The 18,537-nt window shown below is 30.3% G+C and overlaps 1 protein-coding gene across 2 annotated transcripts in view; it reads left to right on the top strand.

Moving 5' to 3' along the window:
* LOC125068941 overlaps positions 1 to 18,537 on the top strand; it is a 191,329-nt gene that overhangs the window by 151,852 nt on the left and 20,940 nt on the right. The window contains exon 5 of one of the 2 annotated variants that reach the window (XM_047678331.1): positions 2,690 to 2,746. The exons of the other annotated variant lie outside the window; for it this stretch is intronic. Coding sequence (XP_047534287.1) covers positions 2,690 to 2,746 — 57 coding nt within the window. The remainder of the gene's footprint in view (positions 1 to 2,689; positions 2,747 to 18,537) is intronic. 2 annotated transcript variants of the gene reach the window in all.

The following is an 18,537-nucleotide window of genomic DNA, read 5'->3' as shown; positions in this document are numbered from 1 at the left end:
TAATTAAATTAAAGATGTAAAAAAAAATATTTGAAATTTCAATTAATTGTAACATTTAAACGTATAATTTAATAATATTCTGAAAATATTCATATTATCTCGAATTTTACACATAGATAACGCATAGTTTTTTTTATCATAGACAAAATGTTTCAGTACATGTTCTTTACAAGATATTCTATTGAAGATTTTATTAAATATTATTTAAGCCTTATTCATATGGTAATAGGGTCTATAATAAAATGACCTGTTATTGTGGTTAACTCATGGAATGTTCTACTTCTTTCGATAATACTTCCACTCGGTTCTCCAAATGTAGTGTGTACATTATATTGAATCTCTACACACTAAACGGCCGTACTCTTATTAAACTTAATTGCTATATATACATATATATATATATATATATATATATATATATATATATATATATATAGGTGACATAATAAAAATAATAAAGCTGCGAATACCAATAGATTATAACCTAAATAAAATTTAAAAAAATATTGTAAACCGTAACATACTGATTACAATTTAACGCATTATTTTTAGTAGATTACAATCTATCGCAGTATTCAGTTAAATTATAAAAAACTAACCGAATCATCTCACATTATTATCACAATCTCGCGAGACAGATTACAATCTAATATTATTTACAATTATACGGTGATACATATATATTTTAATTATTCACGTCTATTTCTATATCTATATTACAATCTAGTGGTGCTTAATTTGTGTGAGAGCCATGGTTTCAAACCGCGGATCATTGCGTTCTATAATATCTGTGTATTTCAAGTTAAGTAACAGTCTATAATCATCCCCCTCCTGGCCAAAGGCATCCTCTCCTGTGGGTTGGTTACTCACGTAACAGAATTTCAGTAAATCAAAGATTTTTTCTTTCATTATAAATATAAAATCTCAGTGGTTCTCCGAGTAATTATAACGTATTAAATCACACCTTTGATAATTTACAAAATAAAGCCTTTTCAATTAAAGGGAAAGGAAATTTTCAAGTTCAAATTCCTGTAAATATCTCAATCTGTATAAACATCACCCCGACTTACGAAAGGCATTGGCCGATAAGCAAACTAGTGGTGTTGTATTAAGCTCTCCATTCCCTCATCCGCTTTATTTCTCTATTTAATACAGTTTGCCAGATTAGTTGACGTTTATCGTTCCTGCTGCGCTCCGAAGGGTCGTATCGTGAAGTTATTTAGCCTATTACGTGCTTTAATAAACGAACTGACTAACGCAAAAAGAATTATTCAAATCGGTAGTTCATGGGATTAATGTATTCAACCATACATACCAGTTTTAAAACATATCAACACTATATATATTTCTAAAGTTGCTCTGTAAATCTCTATCGTATGAGATTAATGTTTCGGACCAAATAAATGCAGATTTAAATGCGCCAAACGGAGAACACTCACACATACACTTTAAATTTGTTTAACGGGATTGGTAAATATTAGGAACTAAGATGTTCCGTAGTTATAACAACTAACTATGTAAGTCTAGCGTAACATACAATGTGATGTTATTATAAGAATTAAAAATGATGGAGGATTATGAATGTCTATTTTTATATTATATTTAGTTTATATTAAATATATAAATAAAAAGGTAAAGAATAAATTAGTACCGACCGTATTCTCCTCTGTTTTCGAACCAATTTTAATTGTTTTGTTTGGTAGTCGTAGTAATTGACGCGCTTAAATCTAGTAAAATAAGTTTAAAAACAAATTTTTAATCAGATTTATACGTTACTTCCTGAATAGTTTGATAATGAGTCGAATATTAACCACTAGCGAAGACTAGTACAAATTAATATACCTATGCTTTGAAATTAAATTTATATTCCTAATAACACTATTTGTTTAAAACTAACCTAATACAATGTTTTATTTCCGTCATTATAACATTTTAAAAACAATACAAAGTCCAATCGCTATTAAAATCAATGAGTAAGTGCATAAAATGCAGTATATGTGCTAAGTTTAATGTGTTTCCGCTTTCCCTCATTGTATTTTCATCGCTGACACTGTTTATTTGTAAGAAATTCATACATACGGAGTAATAACGCAAACAATACTGCAACCACAATCCGACCGACTCTATATATTTATGTTATGTAAGAGTTGGTGCAGACAAAAGGTTCGATCGTTTAGAATTTTCGGATTTTAAATTAAAGTTTTTGTTTTTAATAATTAATACTTATATGAATAATTTTACTTTTAAAATTAATATTGCAAGTTTGCATAGAATTAACAATTTAATACTATCTCTCATCATTTAAAGTAATAATCTGAAATTAGAATAATATTTATTTATAGAATTATAAAAATACAGGAAATCGTATTTATGTGGGTTTTTAAGCATTATCATAAAGTTTTGAGTTTTATTTATGTTCTGCATACAAATTATACCAAGATGACAAAAATAGCTACCATTGAATAGGTATCTATTCCATTGTTCGAATACAACTTTAAATCAACGCGAAAAATGTATTATGTCTGCTCTGGACGTACCCTAATGCATAATTCGCAATTGTTTACCGCGTTGCCAAGTTTATCATGCAAATATATTCTTTAATTTAAGTTTCGGATTTATTCATTATTTGACAACTCGCTTTTGTTATTTGAGCTTGATACGCAGTTTCAAAAATGTATTTTTGTTACAGGTAAGCCGACGTCGACGTGCAATTTGTGTGACCCTATGCCATCTTTTTCGCCTTATGGTGAGTGGTCAATTTAAAACAATTATTTATAATAATATACAATTAATTTCTCAAAGTATGGTTTGTTTGTTTCTAGACTTATTAATACATAGAAGCTGTCCTTTTTTTAAAATAGCTATCTCGTTGTTTAACTCGAGTTAAATGTTACTACTCCGCCTTCGTAGGTCATGACATGATTGTATATTGTCAATAATCTTGCTTAATAAATGAGCTATTTAACGCGTAAACTACGTTAAACTACGCTAATTTGAAACGGACTAATAGATCCTTAGCAAACAAACTTTTCAAATTTATATAATGGTAAGGATATAGATCGTAGCCCAACACTATATAAAATTTTTATCAATTTTCACAAACGAATCTATATTATGTTTCTGTAATCTTTACGCGATAACAAATACCAAGAACGAAAATCATTTGGTCGCTGAACGAGTGTAATCATATTAACCGTGTTTTCTTTTGTTCAATTGAATCCAGCACTGTAATCAAGTGGATAGGACTGGGTCACGAGGCCGTTCCGTCCCGTCGGGCCCGCTGAGCCCGCACGTCCCGTATACATTATTCACAAAATATACTAACAAAACAACCAATAAATATTTCACCCTTACAATGAACGCGTTTTTAAAGTGTGGGAAACTTTGAACTTTTTCTGTTTGTTTGTGTTGCCGCGCTCATGCGGGCGGAATGTATTTACCGAGATCATTATACATCTAATTCTGTTATTCATTTGAATTTCAAATAGCGAATATAATTTTATTAAATGTTTCAACTACAATAACTCCGAATCTCAGTTTTTTTAACAATGTTGAACTCCAAATCAAACGTATCCTTTCACATTATAATGCATGACTGAGCTTGATTAACCTTCAAAAGATCAAGTTTCGTATCTTTAATCAGTCCAGAGTTCTCAGCATTGTATTAATAATAGTATTAAATTCGTCCAAATAATCCCGCTCACTAATTGCTCGGCTTCGTATCTTGACAGCAATTAGATTTAGTCACCTCACTCGGCTTTCACCGTTCGTAGAGCCCTATATCGAACTAGGAAACGCTGGAGGTCTCACCACTAAAATTCAATAGCGGCATATAACTGACAACATTCGGTTTATTTTATATCGTTCAAATAGTAAATGCCTCATTTGCAAATTATCACTATTAATTTAATTTCATTAATACAGAAGGCCTCATAACTATTACACATAATTTAGCTCGTAATTAACATTTTCGAATCCACTAATTAACCACGCTATAGCTTCCAGAGAAGGTAATAACAGTATTTAAAGGCATAGATAAAATCGATGTTTTTTGAGACCGGTTACGTAACCGTGTGAATTATATTATATAAAATACACTTTCAGTTATAATTTGAAATAGATATCGGATGAGATCAGATGAACAGCCGCATCTCGTCAAATAAAATAAGTAGCAATGTAATAGTACGGCCCGCATGGCGTCCATAAATAATATTAACAAAGTGTGCGTCGGTACCCCGTCGACGAGCTAGCTTAATCTATTATCTCAAGCGCTCTATTTGTGTCGTACGGCACTCTCGATTGATTGTCGGTATAATTAGCTGTAGGGAAGCTATCTCTATTCCCTGGCCGGCTAATTGCCGCCCACGTTCTTTTTGTTTTATCACGAATGAGTAATACGTGTTAGATTTCCTTTGATCATTGCAATGGTTATTGACGTTTTGTTTTTGTGGAAATGAAATTCGTAAGTTGTATTACATATGTGGGAGTTAAAATAAAGGAAACCATATTCTTAATCTAGTTATTATTTTTATTCGATAAAAATATAAAACCTATAAAATAAAATATAATTTAATTATTGTGCTTAAGAATAGTATAGTAAAATAATTATTTAGGCTCTAAGCGACAAACTTATCGATCACGTTGAACTAAAATATACCTATTAAGAATATTCAGTATCTTATCGGATAGATTCACTCATAAAAATTGACCTCGTTTGAATGTAGGTCGTATGTAAACCATTTTATTGTGTTAAAGATTTTGGGTCACAAAAAATGGGACCAATGTCAGAATCTCTAATTATAATTATTGAAATTAAAATGAATAAAGTACTAACTGCCCATCCCGACTTCGTACAGGTAATATTTATAATAAAAAAAAAAAAAAACAAATTTCAGCTTTTATAAACTTAGTAGTTTAGGCCTTTGACAGTTGTTTGTTTGACAGGCAGTCAGGACAAACTATTTTATAAGTATAAATTAAATAACTTGACATTTCGATTGCTTGAAGTACAGATTGCACACGATATGCAAACAAGTACACCACAATATCGCAAGGTCGGCTTCTGGTAAGGAGCTTCCTCGTTCGTTTCAGTGATCTCATGAACTGTTATCTTTGCGACTATTATCAATATCGTATACATGTATATATAAATACGGTAGGTTATGTAAATCGCGCTAATTTTTACGAAGGTTGCCTTGAGACCTCGCGAAAAGCTGTTGCGACCTCGTGTTTATCATTGACTTGATATCGTGATATGCGCAGTAATTTTGTGATGATATTCATTTGTTACTTACATTACCGCCTTCTTCTTGTCCACCTCGCGCTCTGTGATATTCTTTTTGTTTTTTTTTTTAATCTGTCAAATTCATGACGCTTTGTGACTAGATTTAGACTCGGTTATGTCTTGGAAAAAACTTTACGCAAGTAAGTGGAAGTTTAGTTATATTTCATATTAGAATATGTATTTTTAAATTTATTTATTTTTGAGAATATTCTCAATGGCATTATTGTAGCAGGTTAGGTTATGTAGGTTTTTATTGATATACTATAATATGTATCTGATAGATATAAATGTATAATTCAACATGTGACATGTGCTATTTTAGATAATCATAAATAAAATGTGAACATTATTAACTTATAAAGCGAATAGTATATACAAATAGGAAATAAATACTATTAAAAGTTTTAATTACAAGAACATGTCAAACCCGTCTCAATAGTCAGTTACATAAATTAGCGACGTCAATTAACCGTTTAAAATACTATGTTAATAAAGCAAATTGAATTTATTAGCCTTAATTATTTTATTAATTCAACATAATTCAAATAAATCTAATGGAGCTAACATGACAAGCGTTACTTAGCCGACATAAATGTTATTTATAAACATAAATCAACGAATCTGATATACATCGTATTGGCAGATTTAAATGGATCAATTTTACCTTAATTTTATTCCTTTTCACGTGTCATAAACATTTAAATACTTCGATATGAAATAAATACAAACGCTACATAATAAATGACTTATTTTCCTTAAAGTTCACTATACGTTAATCTTTTAACAGTCGAAGAAAACCGTATTATGAAATGTTTATAGAAATAAATAACAGTTATAAACACTTACACCGTTTTAGAGGACGCGTTATTTTTGGAGCGGCAACTAATAATAGATGTTACAAATAAACCCAGCTCAGTCATCAGTGATACTCATGGTATATTATTTCGAAACGAGAAAACAATTTCTGTACTCTTCACTGATTTGAATTTGAATATATTTCTACATATACAATAATCATATAATTGAAATATACTTGAGAAGATACTGTTTAATGTAATTTATTATTCGTCTCATATATCTTATAAATGAATAAGAAACTTTACCTATCTGTTTGTTACCTGACATCGCAAGTAAACTGCTATATGGACCTTCATGAAATTATACATAAACGTAGCCTTTATAAAGGTCTATACCATGATACCGCATTTACGAAAAAGTACTGGATCCTCTGAGTGATCGAGGAATTTATTGCAGGACATAAAAAATCTTATTCTTCTTAACTTAGCAAATGAACTCACTTGTATTTACTAAAAACTTAAGTATTCAAATAATCCTCGTTAAGCCCACTAGAACAAAAAAATTAAATACATTCGACCATACAAATATACATATCATAAACATTAAAATACTATAAACTCTTTAATTGCTTAATGGAGGGCAAGCTTTCAGTTTCACTGAGTAAGTTAAACGTAACAAAACTCAAAACCGCAGTAACGGCTTGTTAATAATAAACTTATAAATCAAAGGGCACCGCTTTACAACGTGTTAACTCTCACCGGCTGGTTGTAAACATACGTTTTATTGTGCCGAAGGGGACTATCTACAATTAGTTACACCAAATTGGTGAGACCCACATTCGTAAACACCCCGACGTAGTTATTGTCCTCATGAAAAAATGTTTGTTGGGGGTTTAGTCTTATCTACATCTATACTGTGTTGTTGTGCTCCAACAAATCAACGACATTGGACGAATTTAATCAACAAGCGTCCGGTCATACACCTTACATCTTTTCCTTTATTCATACGTATGCATTACTCTGGTATATTTCGAAAAAAATATAAATACTTTTTCGTTATTTATATATTTATTTTACAATGATTTTTTGCAAAGCTGAAGAGTATCTCGGCCACTATATATTTGGTGACCATCGCTCACACTGTTAATTCAATATATATGTACAATTGTATGTGTATCCCTTTCACCACATTTCTATAAATTAAATAAACAACGTTTAATTTACAACCTAAATATATCGCTTAAAGCTTGACAAAGATTTTAAAAGATCCCTTATGTAATGAAGTGGCTCATAGAGGGAGAGGCTTAGGGCAAAGACCTAATCTCATTTAGCCTCGAAACTGATTACAGCATAAAACTATAATACGTTTTACTTATATAAGTTAGCGAATAAATGAAAGCCGCTAAGACTCGTGTAGGCAATTCGTATTCCATCAGTGTATGAACTTTGATCTAGAGAATAAACTTATAAATTGCTTTTTTTTTGTATCATCACATAATGCAACAGAACTTTAGTACTACAATACCATATCAAATTAAAATATACTTTATTCAAGTAGACTCTTACAAGCACTTGAATCGCCACTTCACAAACACAAGATTAAGATTTATTTATAGTCACTTTTAGCTAATAATTACAATTACTATATAGCTGCCATTGCAACAAACCTCTTTTGAAGTCTTTCACTATTTACACCTGTTAAATATAATTCCAAACTTGAAATTTAAATTAAGATATAAAACTTTCGGTTTGAATATTAATCGTTGCTCTTCTCGATTAACGGATACTTTCTGCTAGCACGGTATTTATAGCCGTTAAATGTTAAAAACATTGACAACCTCATATCGCTGCTAATAACATCAAACTGGTTTTAACTAAGATGTAAATTAGCACCAATTAACTTTTTACGACAGCAACAAAAACACACTACAGACATTAAAATTCCCGGTTTTGATATACACAAAGGGCGTGAAACAAGAACGCCACATCTCAAAGATACAAAGCGTAACCTCTATTACAAGTAAATGTCAAACTATTTTTAGCGGTAAAATCAATCGTCTTGACACGTGACGACACAAGTCCCGTCAGTTCCCTAAATGATGAAACCGAATGTCCTTGCCCGGACGATGTGAACATTACCTCAATAAAATACGACACGACGACATCTACCAATAACTCGTCGTTTAAAATTCGTGGCTCGTCAGGGATTTGGCACTTCAACGCGGACTTTGAATTTATAATACTTTTTATAGTCTTTTTTGGATAAAATTGACACATCACATTAAGCAGCTGCAAAAAATATTGAAAGGACTTGTATGATAAATGTACTCTTATTAAAAAATACTGATGTCCTTATGGTACTATTAATGTATAGCATATTATGGAAAATATAAGAATCTAGCTCAAGGCGGTACACTTGCTCACAGCAAATGATTTAATTTCTCATAAAAGTAATAAAATACAATACTAGACCCATGTATAGCAGCAATGTTAACTATTTTATCGGATAAATAAAGATGAAAATGTAATTAACTAGTAGGTTAATAATAATTATCTTCGTTTTAACTTAACATATCTACTCGATTTAGAATAAATATCAATAAATTTCATATAAAACAAAATTTCGGGAGTAAATATTCATCAAATGTATTTAGTTCTCAATATTGAAATTAATATATTACCTCAGACCACCCTTAGTGTTACAACATTTCCGTATTAGATCGCTCCAAAATTTGGTCTTTTTACTGTCAAAAATTGTTAGCAAACATTTAAGAAGTTAATTTATAGATGTAGGGAAGTCGTTAAATAATTATACTTTAAAAAAAAAAACGTAATATTTGATACGAATTTGCCATAAATTGTAGATACTAGATCTATTTTTGTTTTAAGGAGACATATTGATACAATATTTATAATTCGCATAACTAGCTGGTTCATGTTATAAAAATTACAAAGCCTCTGGATTTGTCTTATCGTTCGATGCGAAACAAAATAGGAAATTCTAAAGTAATTCCGGAACTGAATGTGTGTTTATAAAGATAAAAATATTTATTTAATAATTTATCATATTAAAGTAATGAGACGATTGTGAACTTAAAAATGTAATTGTTCTTTTGTTCGTATTAAAACGATACCACAATAAACCCAGTATATTTCAACTTTATCAACAAGAAACCGTATAAAGTTATTAAATATCAAAAACACTTTAAGATATTTGTATTAAAACCGCAATTTTCTCTTAATAGTTCAAGTTACTCAGAAATGAGGTGTAATTTTGACAGCGGTCGGTGGCCTTTGTGTCCTCTTAACACAGATAGGCTCAAACTAGAGCACCTCGTGCCTAATGCCTCTAGTCTAAACCAATGTTACTACTATGTATTCTAATATATATTAGTGGTGTTAATACTGCATGGGATTTGTATGTACTATACCTATAAATTATTTGATATAAGTTTGACCAAATTACTAGGCAAAATAAAAATAAATTTGATAAAGAAATGGGTGCTGAAATTAAAAAGTATGTATATTTTTAAATAAGCAATGTTAAGTATGATTTTATTAAAATATAACATTATTCAGTAGAATAAGTAATACAAAGTATTGAAAAATATATTCACATTATAAAAATGCAATAATAACATCATTATTTTTCTTCTGGTATTTACTTGTGTAAACGTTCGCGACCGTGAAAAACATAAAACAATATAATAGTTCCGACTACAATGCGATAAGTAAATTTGCTTACCGAGTAATTTACGTTGGAAAAAAAGCGGCTCGCCTTAATAAAATATTATAATATTTCGGCTTAATTACAAACATTAAACGTTATGAAAACTCGCGATTTAAGTATTCGCGAAGTAACAAGCGCTTAACAACACATTTACGGAATAGTGACGTAAATATCGGAAATAGATACGTAGTTTTTATTACATAAGGTATTTGAACAGAACTAACAAGACAATGGGTTTATTTGTTAATTGTATTTTATTATATTTTGTGTTATATTTTTAATCACATTTTATTTATAATTATTTTTAATTAATCACATTATATTAAGACACCAATGATAAATCCAAAAATCTACTATTTAATCTCATCCTGTTTTATATCCAATGTTTGCTTTTCAAACGACTCTCTATTACAAATAACCTTAATTATAAATACGTCGAAGCAGAAGAGACCATTCTCTCGGTATTAAACATTACATGCGTAATATATCTGCAAATGGAAAGTACATTACATATCTTTAAAAAAAGACATATCTGTCTGTCACGCGTATCACGCAAGAACCACTTGATGGATTTTAATTAAAGTTAGCATGGCTTGGCATCCTGGCTCATTATGCAGGATACTTTTTATTACAACCAACGGCGAATTTCTAAGAATTATAAAACAAAACTGTATCTCCTTAACTTAAGTGCATGACTTAAGCCACGCCTATAGAAATACGTAATAATAAAATATAAATATTAGGGAATGAATATAAAGTTTTATCAAATAACATTTAATTACCTAAGTAGGTCCTTAAAAGCACATTGTACGACTAGTTTGAATGAATATCAATGAGTCAATCCACACGAATTCGCGTGAAAATCAGTACATACTACCTCATAAATCAATTATTTACAAAAAAGTTTATCTACAAAAAACAATACCACATTTCTTTATCTTTTATATAAATATGATTTTATTGAGATATACGACTTGGCTAAGTGTTTTTTTTTTTTCGAAATTTTTTTAATTTATTAAAAAGCAAGCTTAAAAAATATCTGCGGTATTGCGTTATAGAGTCAAAAAATATTTTCGAATAAATTCAATATTCATAAATATCAATTCGTGACACGTCGTGATAAATTTTGTATTGATATCAAACATATGTACATATATTATCAATAATTACACAAATGTTTAAAGAAATGTTTTAAAAATAATGAAATGGGAAGCAGGCCTACATGAACATGATTAAAACGAAGAACCTGTTTTAAATTCATACATTTCATACGTCCGTTTCGTACAGCATTTCGAATCAGTTATATCTGCGGACTGCGACTGTTACCGCATAATGAACTGCAAATAGCACAATAGTGTTTACGCTGACAACTTGGATGAAGTGAATATTAGCCTACTTTCGTAGAACTTGGAGGCAGGAAAAATTGTTGATTGAAATAACTGCTCCAGTATAAATACGAGTTTACAGAGCTGGCGTGCTAAACATTCGCAAAACGATTTTAAAATTGTATTACGGTAATTTTATAATTGAAACTGCTTGTGACTATCCTTCAGTAGTATGTATGTTAACATATAACACCGTTCATACAACTAACAAAACATAATTTTCATTTGCAGCTGTTAATTTTGTGATCTGATATAGCTGAGCAGATATTACTAGAGCATCTTAAACGAAGATCGTTGGTTTAAATTCAGGCAAGCACAAATGTGTTTTCACGTGTTTATTCGAGTTTGTAATATATCTCGTGCTCGCTGGTAAGGGAAAACAACGAGAGGAAATTAATCTGCATGTGTCTAATGCAATGCTGACACATGTACAAGTATTCACTGACCCTTACTGGAGCACTTTCGTAGAATAAACTTTATATATATATATATTGTTCTTCGTAGTTTACGAGCTACTATTTACTGTTATTTAAATTTTGTAGCCGCCGTTTATTGGTTATTTTTATATACATTTTAGTTCTATATATTATTTCTATGAGAATTCACTTTGTAACTCACTCGTGACACGTTGGGTGTTAAACCGACTTTGCGTGGTGAGGGTGGGATACATTTCATAATTATTTTATCAGATCGGGACGCTAAAAAGTTATTGCGATATTCTATCGGAAAATTGTCAGTAACGGAGTCTGGGAGTTGGAAGTTTGTACACTCCCGTGCCTCGGAAAGCACGTAAAATAGGTAAAGTTATCCCGCGCCTAAACTCTTTCTAGTCTCATCGGATCATGAGACTACACGATCGTATTCGCCAATAAGTTTTGGGTATGTTCTTACAGAATAACTCTTATTCTATATGCATATATATTTACTGATATTGTAATATTATTTTTATATAGTAGGTACTTATACCTATATATAACCATGTATATTTTTATTATTTTTTATTCAATTATAAGATTCAAAATAAAGATTTTACAAACGGCGGTAATAATAATGATTTCTATTGATAATCATAATTACTAATAAAACAAGCATTCTTATCATTGAAATCAATTACAATGAATTATGATGGTATTTTTCTTTGATAAGAAACTTTAGGTATGGAAGTCAATTAGTTATCATACAATTATTATATATGTAAAAAATTGCATGTTTGTCACACGATCACAGCTGGATACTCGTCATCAAGCCTCTTATTTGATCACTTATAGTTTTTTACTAAATAGGGCGTAGGGTATATATAATATAGTTTATATGGTTATATCTCATTAGAAATTTAATAAGAATTTTAATTGTAATCGTAAATTACGTAAATTAAATTATCATAAATTAATAATTCAAACATAATCAAATAAATAAACATTTAATGGATAATGAAAAATAATTCCTTATTCAGTTATTAATTGCAGCGAGTTGTGGACGTCAATAAATCTTCGTAACCTACTAAAATATAATCGCAAAATATCATAACGTTAAAAGTTATCCATTACAACAAACGCTTACTCATTTCAATAAACATTTTATACAGTTCGTAAACAAGCGATGAAATCGGCTGAACAAACCAAAGACTCTATGTAAATAAAAGGGTCACAAAGCATCAAGTCCTATTTCCATGTGATGTGTAGGTATAATTCAGTGGGGCGATCACTCAAACGTCTGGTTTGCGATGTAGGACAGGCCGGCGCCTCGGGATCTCATTGCGTGAAGTCGCGACTGACCGACGCTAGATATACTGAATTTGCTTTGTATGTATTCGGAATACTTTTTAGAAGTTTCTATTTAACTTTATTTCAAGGTGTTCTGACGGTATGGCTAAAAATATGTATGAACATTCACAATAAACAAATAAAAGGTCATGAGATAATACCAAAGCATAAATCGAAACTGTAATTTAAAAATGTTTGGATATTCTGTTACGTAGTTAGTGAATCGACTAAGTCCCCAACGCACGGGTAATACTAGCCGTTACTCACTGGGTTCTCGAAGCGGAAAAAAGTATCCTTTTTCCTATTCTATGACGTAATCGACATTCATGCCAAATTTAATTTCGTTCAGAAACTATACTAAAGATAAGTACAACAATATTCATCATAAGATTATCTTTAAGTTGCATCGTGAAAAGCGTGAAGAATATTCCATAACACTTTCCAAGACTCCTAAACGTCTGAATCAAGTTCTAAATCCATACATAACTGAGTTATTCATAGCCCAATCGCGTAGCACCGAAAATGCTTCCGTATTGCCAATATTTTTCCTTTTCCGCTTACGGCTTGTACGAATAAACGGTGAACTCGAACAATTCCCAGCGCTTTTCCGTACGTTTAATTTAACCATCTTTGAATCCCTGAACGTCCAATTTTCGATACATATTTGAAAACGTTGTTAGCATGTTACTAATTGCTTTAGAGTTCTTAAAAATAAACAGTTTTTTTATGGACATTAAATCAAAATATACACTAACAATAAAAAATTGTATGTGTTTTTTATACAGACGAACGTACTTTGTTATAGTATGATAGGTGCGATGTTTTGGTGATTTTAACTAGTGTTTACAAACTTTAAAAAAACAAAATCGAACTTACCCGATCTGAGCGGTATTTGGGTAAAACGTTATAATCTGTATATAACATTCAAAGAGAAGCATTTCACATTTTTCCATATAATTGCTAGAGTGAGGAACAATATGTTTTTAAGATTAAACAAAAGCATACCGAGAAATATTGAAAAAATAATCTGAACTATCTTATATGTAGACTATTCGAAAATGAGGCCATGATTCTTGGCACACGGAGTGTCGATTGAGTGATAATCGATTCGTGATTGTTTTATGAATCACACTCCGAAGCTGCTACTTGAGTTAAAACAAAAATGAAAAATACAACCCACACTGAATACCATCTTACAATACGAAACATTTTTAAGACGCGAAATCCCTGATTAAAGTGTTAATTAGGTGTCGGTCACGTTGAATAAATTATACTTAGTTATTGATAAACTTTATTTTCATTCAAAAGAGATATTATTAAAAATAAATACCTTAAGAAAATCATCCCTATAGACTTTACGTTATTATGATATTACATCTATTTTAGATGTTTCAGAATATATAATCAAAGTTTCCAAAAGAGCCTTGAATATTTATCATTTGTTGAACAAAACTAAACAAATTCTTCATAGTCTTCGAATTATTTAATGAAAGTTCATTTTTTAAATAAGCGAATACATTTGAAATCCTAAAAATACAAACAGTTCACAAAAGATAAAAATGGTCACGACCAGGCGAGGCGAGGTCGATATTTAAGATCCTTTTTATAGCATAATAATAATTAGCTAAGTTCTTCACATTTAAATCGCAAAAGTTTCACATCAAAGCATACTTTTGTAATACTAAACGATGTAAACATATACAATCCACGCGTGACGTGTTGGCGTAGTTAACTATGTCTCATTAAAATATATTTAACAATAAAACATACGAGCTGTATTATTTTAAGTTGGTTCTTTAGGTTAGATATTGAAACCAATATATACGCTTAACCAAACAAAAAAGAAACAAATAAAACTACATTTTTAAAATATAAAAATACCCATTCCACAAAACACGAAAGTTGATTTGCACGAATCTCTATCAGATCTTATATCCGTTATTTTGATTTGAGCATTTTCCGCTGTTTATGTTCTCGTCAGTGGCTAAACTGAATACTGATACACACTACGGTCTAAACATTTACTTACTAATATGTATACATATGTATTTACATATAAAACTATAGGCAATAGTAATAATATGAAGCGGACTCTTCCGTTCGTTTCATTAAAGTTTTAATTGGAACGCAAAGTGTATAAAAGTAATCTCTCTTATGTTCATATGTATATGTATTTACTGTTATGTTGGTAGTAAATCTTAATAATAAACCATATTTTTTTAATAAAATAACTACAACAATTTACATGTTTAACATTAAATGACATTATATGTATAATAATAAACGAAAATACATACAGACCAATTGTTCAACAAAAACTTTCATATAAAAAGTAAACTGTGCGTCACGATTAAAACAGTCTCATTTTCTATCTCTTTCTGTTTCGAAACATTTAAGTACAAATCGCGTAGTCAGTGCAACTTGTAGTCTATCTGGGGGCCAACCCTCGACAATTCAAGGTCACAAGGGTGCGCACACACCAATCCGCTTTATTTATGAATGCCATTTTAAATTGCATCCATTTTAGTGTATATTTACCGTGTGAAATTAAATGTCCATCGTTTGCTTACAAAGTTTTAACAATATTGTTAGCGTGTAAAAACTTCATTAGACAAACGACATACTTAGTTTTTAATTGACTATTATTATTTTTTACCTGACTTATAAAAATAAAGTAATAAAATCAAGTCAAAATGAACCACATCCACTTTTACAATTTTAAAATCCAATTTCGTTGTAGCATCGGTGAATTGAAAAATTAATTTTTGAAAACAAGCGAGAATTGTATCAATGTTAGCGCAAAGCTTTACAAAACGCTCTCATTATAAAATGTATTTATGATTTCTCTCTTCGTGATGTTTATGTCGTTCTGACCGGACTAGATCATACAAGACATATTATGGTGCTCAAGTTTGCAAGCACTCTTTATCCCTTAATCTCAGATAAATCGAAAAGGACAGAAGATGCGGTGCAAGCGCAGGACTCTTTCCTTGTCTAAGCTTAAATACTGCCAACTTTCAAATACTGAGTACCGAGAATTCATTAAGAGAAAAATCCAATAACTTTTTACTGGTCAAACTGAATCAGGACCTCGGGATTTGCGATCTGATAAACTAACCAAAGTCAAAGAGGATTGTTTCTCATAGCACATTTATTCATTAAATAATCTCTTACATACGCTGTTTGAAAGCGCTCTATTAAGATAACTTAAAATCTAAATTTAAAAATGATGTCAAATGATAAATAAAAAAATATATAAGTATAAGAAAAATCATCGATTCAAAATCTAATCACAATTATTCAAGATCAGATCAAAGTATGGCTACAAGTTGTACTGTATAGTTGTTTCGCTTCAACGAACGACTTTTATTAGCGTTTTCCGCGAAACGCGATCATTTCATTGTTTTTACGAGCCGTGCCGATTTATGTTATCAGCTTACATGTGCGAACTGAATTTGTTGATTATTCCGACTTTTTGCTTACGTTTCACTTTACTATATTGACATAGGAGCTATTTTTGTGTTAATTGTTTTAACGCTGTGCTAAAGTTCGGATTTTATTTAATATTAATTGCCTTTTCAGTCGGTTTTCGTAATTGTATTTGAATAAATCATTTTAAATAAATTGTTTCCTTGTTATAAATTAATATTAATTTTGATTTGATTAAAGGAGCGAGAGGGATTCTATATAAGAGATACTACACTATACATATATTTTCATTTCTTTAGGAGCAATGTAAATCAATCTATGGTCTAATTTTTATAAGCTCTAATATTTTTCATCTTATTGTCTTTTAAATTGAAATAAAATAATTTACAGTAGTTTCCTAGTTTTTTTATTATTATTGGTGTTTTAATTAACAGTGATGTGTAAGCACTTTGCTGAAACATCCAACTTTAATAGAAAGGGTAACGCACGCGAGCACCGCAAAAAGCCGCGAAATAAAAAAAAAACGTGAACATTCGTCGTGTCTAACTAATCTGGGGACAACGACCTCTCAAATACGATCTTTGACTCTAGCATTCTTGAATGCAAAAAATAAACATGGATTTCCATTCAAAATGGCGCGAAATTACGTCATTCAGAAACAGCCATCTATTAATGGCGACAATACAGAGCTTAAAATATATTTCGGTCATTATAAATTTTCATACAGTTGGCATGGATACTATCAGGTTTAATGAATATTATGTCTCTAAAATAGATACTATTACAAATACAATAATTCATAATAATCAGACAACAAATATTAATAATTCATTATATTGACGCGTAAAGCGATCTTACCAGCCTGGAACATTAACATTACATTATTGATCAGCTTACTTAGATATGCCTGAAACTTATCAAGCTATACAAACTATAAATGATAAATTTTCCTTTAAACATACAGTTTCTTAATTTATACTATGAATAGATACAATTTTGTAAATTTCCGTCACCCAAAATTAAACCTTACCAAAAATATACTAGAGAGCCGAGATGGCCCAGTGGTTAGAACGCGTGCATCTTAACCGATGATTTCGGGTTCAAACCCAGGCAGGCACCACTGAAATTTCATGTGCTTAATTTGTGTTTATAATTCATCATCAAGGAAAACATCGTGAGGAAACCTGAATGTGTCTAATTTCAACGAAATTCAGCCACATGTGTATTCCGCCAACCCGCATTGGAGCAGCGTGGTGGAATATGCTCCAAACCTTCTCCTCCAAGGGAGAGGAGGCCTTTATCCCAGCAGTGGGACATTTACGGGCTGCTAATGCTAAAAAAATATACTATATAATTAATTTTAATGCACTTAGCATTTCATATTTTTTTCTTTTTACAGTAATATTTTTCGAATATTTTAAATTTTCACCCATATTCTTCATGCCAATGTTTTTAAGAAAAATAATAATACTTTATAATGGCAAGATTCGATATTTAAATCTTAAGTTTTTAAATTCGCATAATTAAAGCAATGATTTATTTTGTTGTTTCTTTACATAGTACACTTTACTTTAATATTAAAAAATTAAGTCATTATGTTATTCTGTAAATAGATAATTATGTAATATTTTAGTTCAAATAATATTACGGTAAGTATATTTATCTTACGTTTAATAATACTTATTAAGGCGTTTCCATGAATAACATTATCACAGCTCATTCAGCGCTGTGTAAGAGAATCATTATTTCGTTTACGTCATCTCTGAGGTCAATGACTTTGACCAAACCCGGAATATTTCCGCCATTGCTATTTATCAAACTATTATTTTAATAACAAATTAGTTGGAAAAAACCTGCAATAATTTATTTCTCTCTTTCTGTCATCATTGATTTTACATAAGAAAAAAGATGACCTTATTGTTCAACTAATCGGAGCAGTTAAAACGTATTAACAACATTTATTGTTAAAGCTTATATATACTTATATTTTTATTATATATAAATAAAACACAACAATATTTGCAAGTAAATATGAGTTTAAATTTAACTTCAAATATCTCGTTTTCAGATATGTCTGCACCAGCAATCTTGCCAACATTCTTATCGTTCCTTTTTACGAATTTGTTGTTTAAACGAAATACCACAGGAT

This window comes from Vanessa atalanta, chromosome 14 (assembly GCF_905147765.1).
Source record: "Vanessa atalanta chromosome 14, ilVanAtal1.2, whole genome shotgun sequence".
NCBI classification, from domain to species: domain Eukaryota; kingdom Metazoa; phylum Arthropoda; class Insecta; order Lepidoptera; family Nymphalidae; genus Vanessa; species Vanessa atalanta.
Note: the sequence above shows the minus strand (reverse complement) of the source record. Positions and strands in the feature narration are given on the sequence as shown.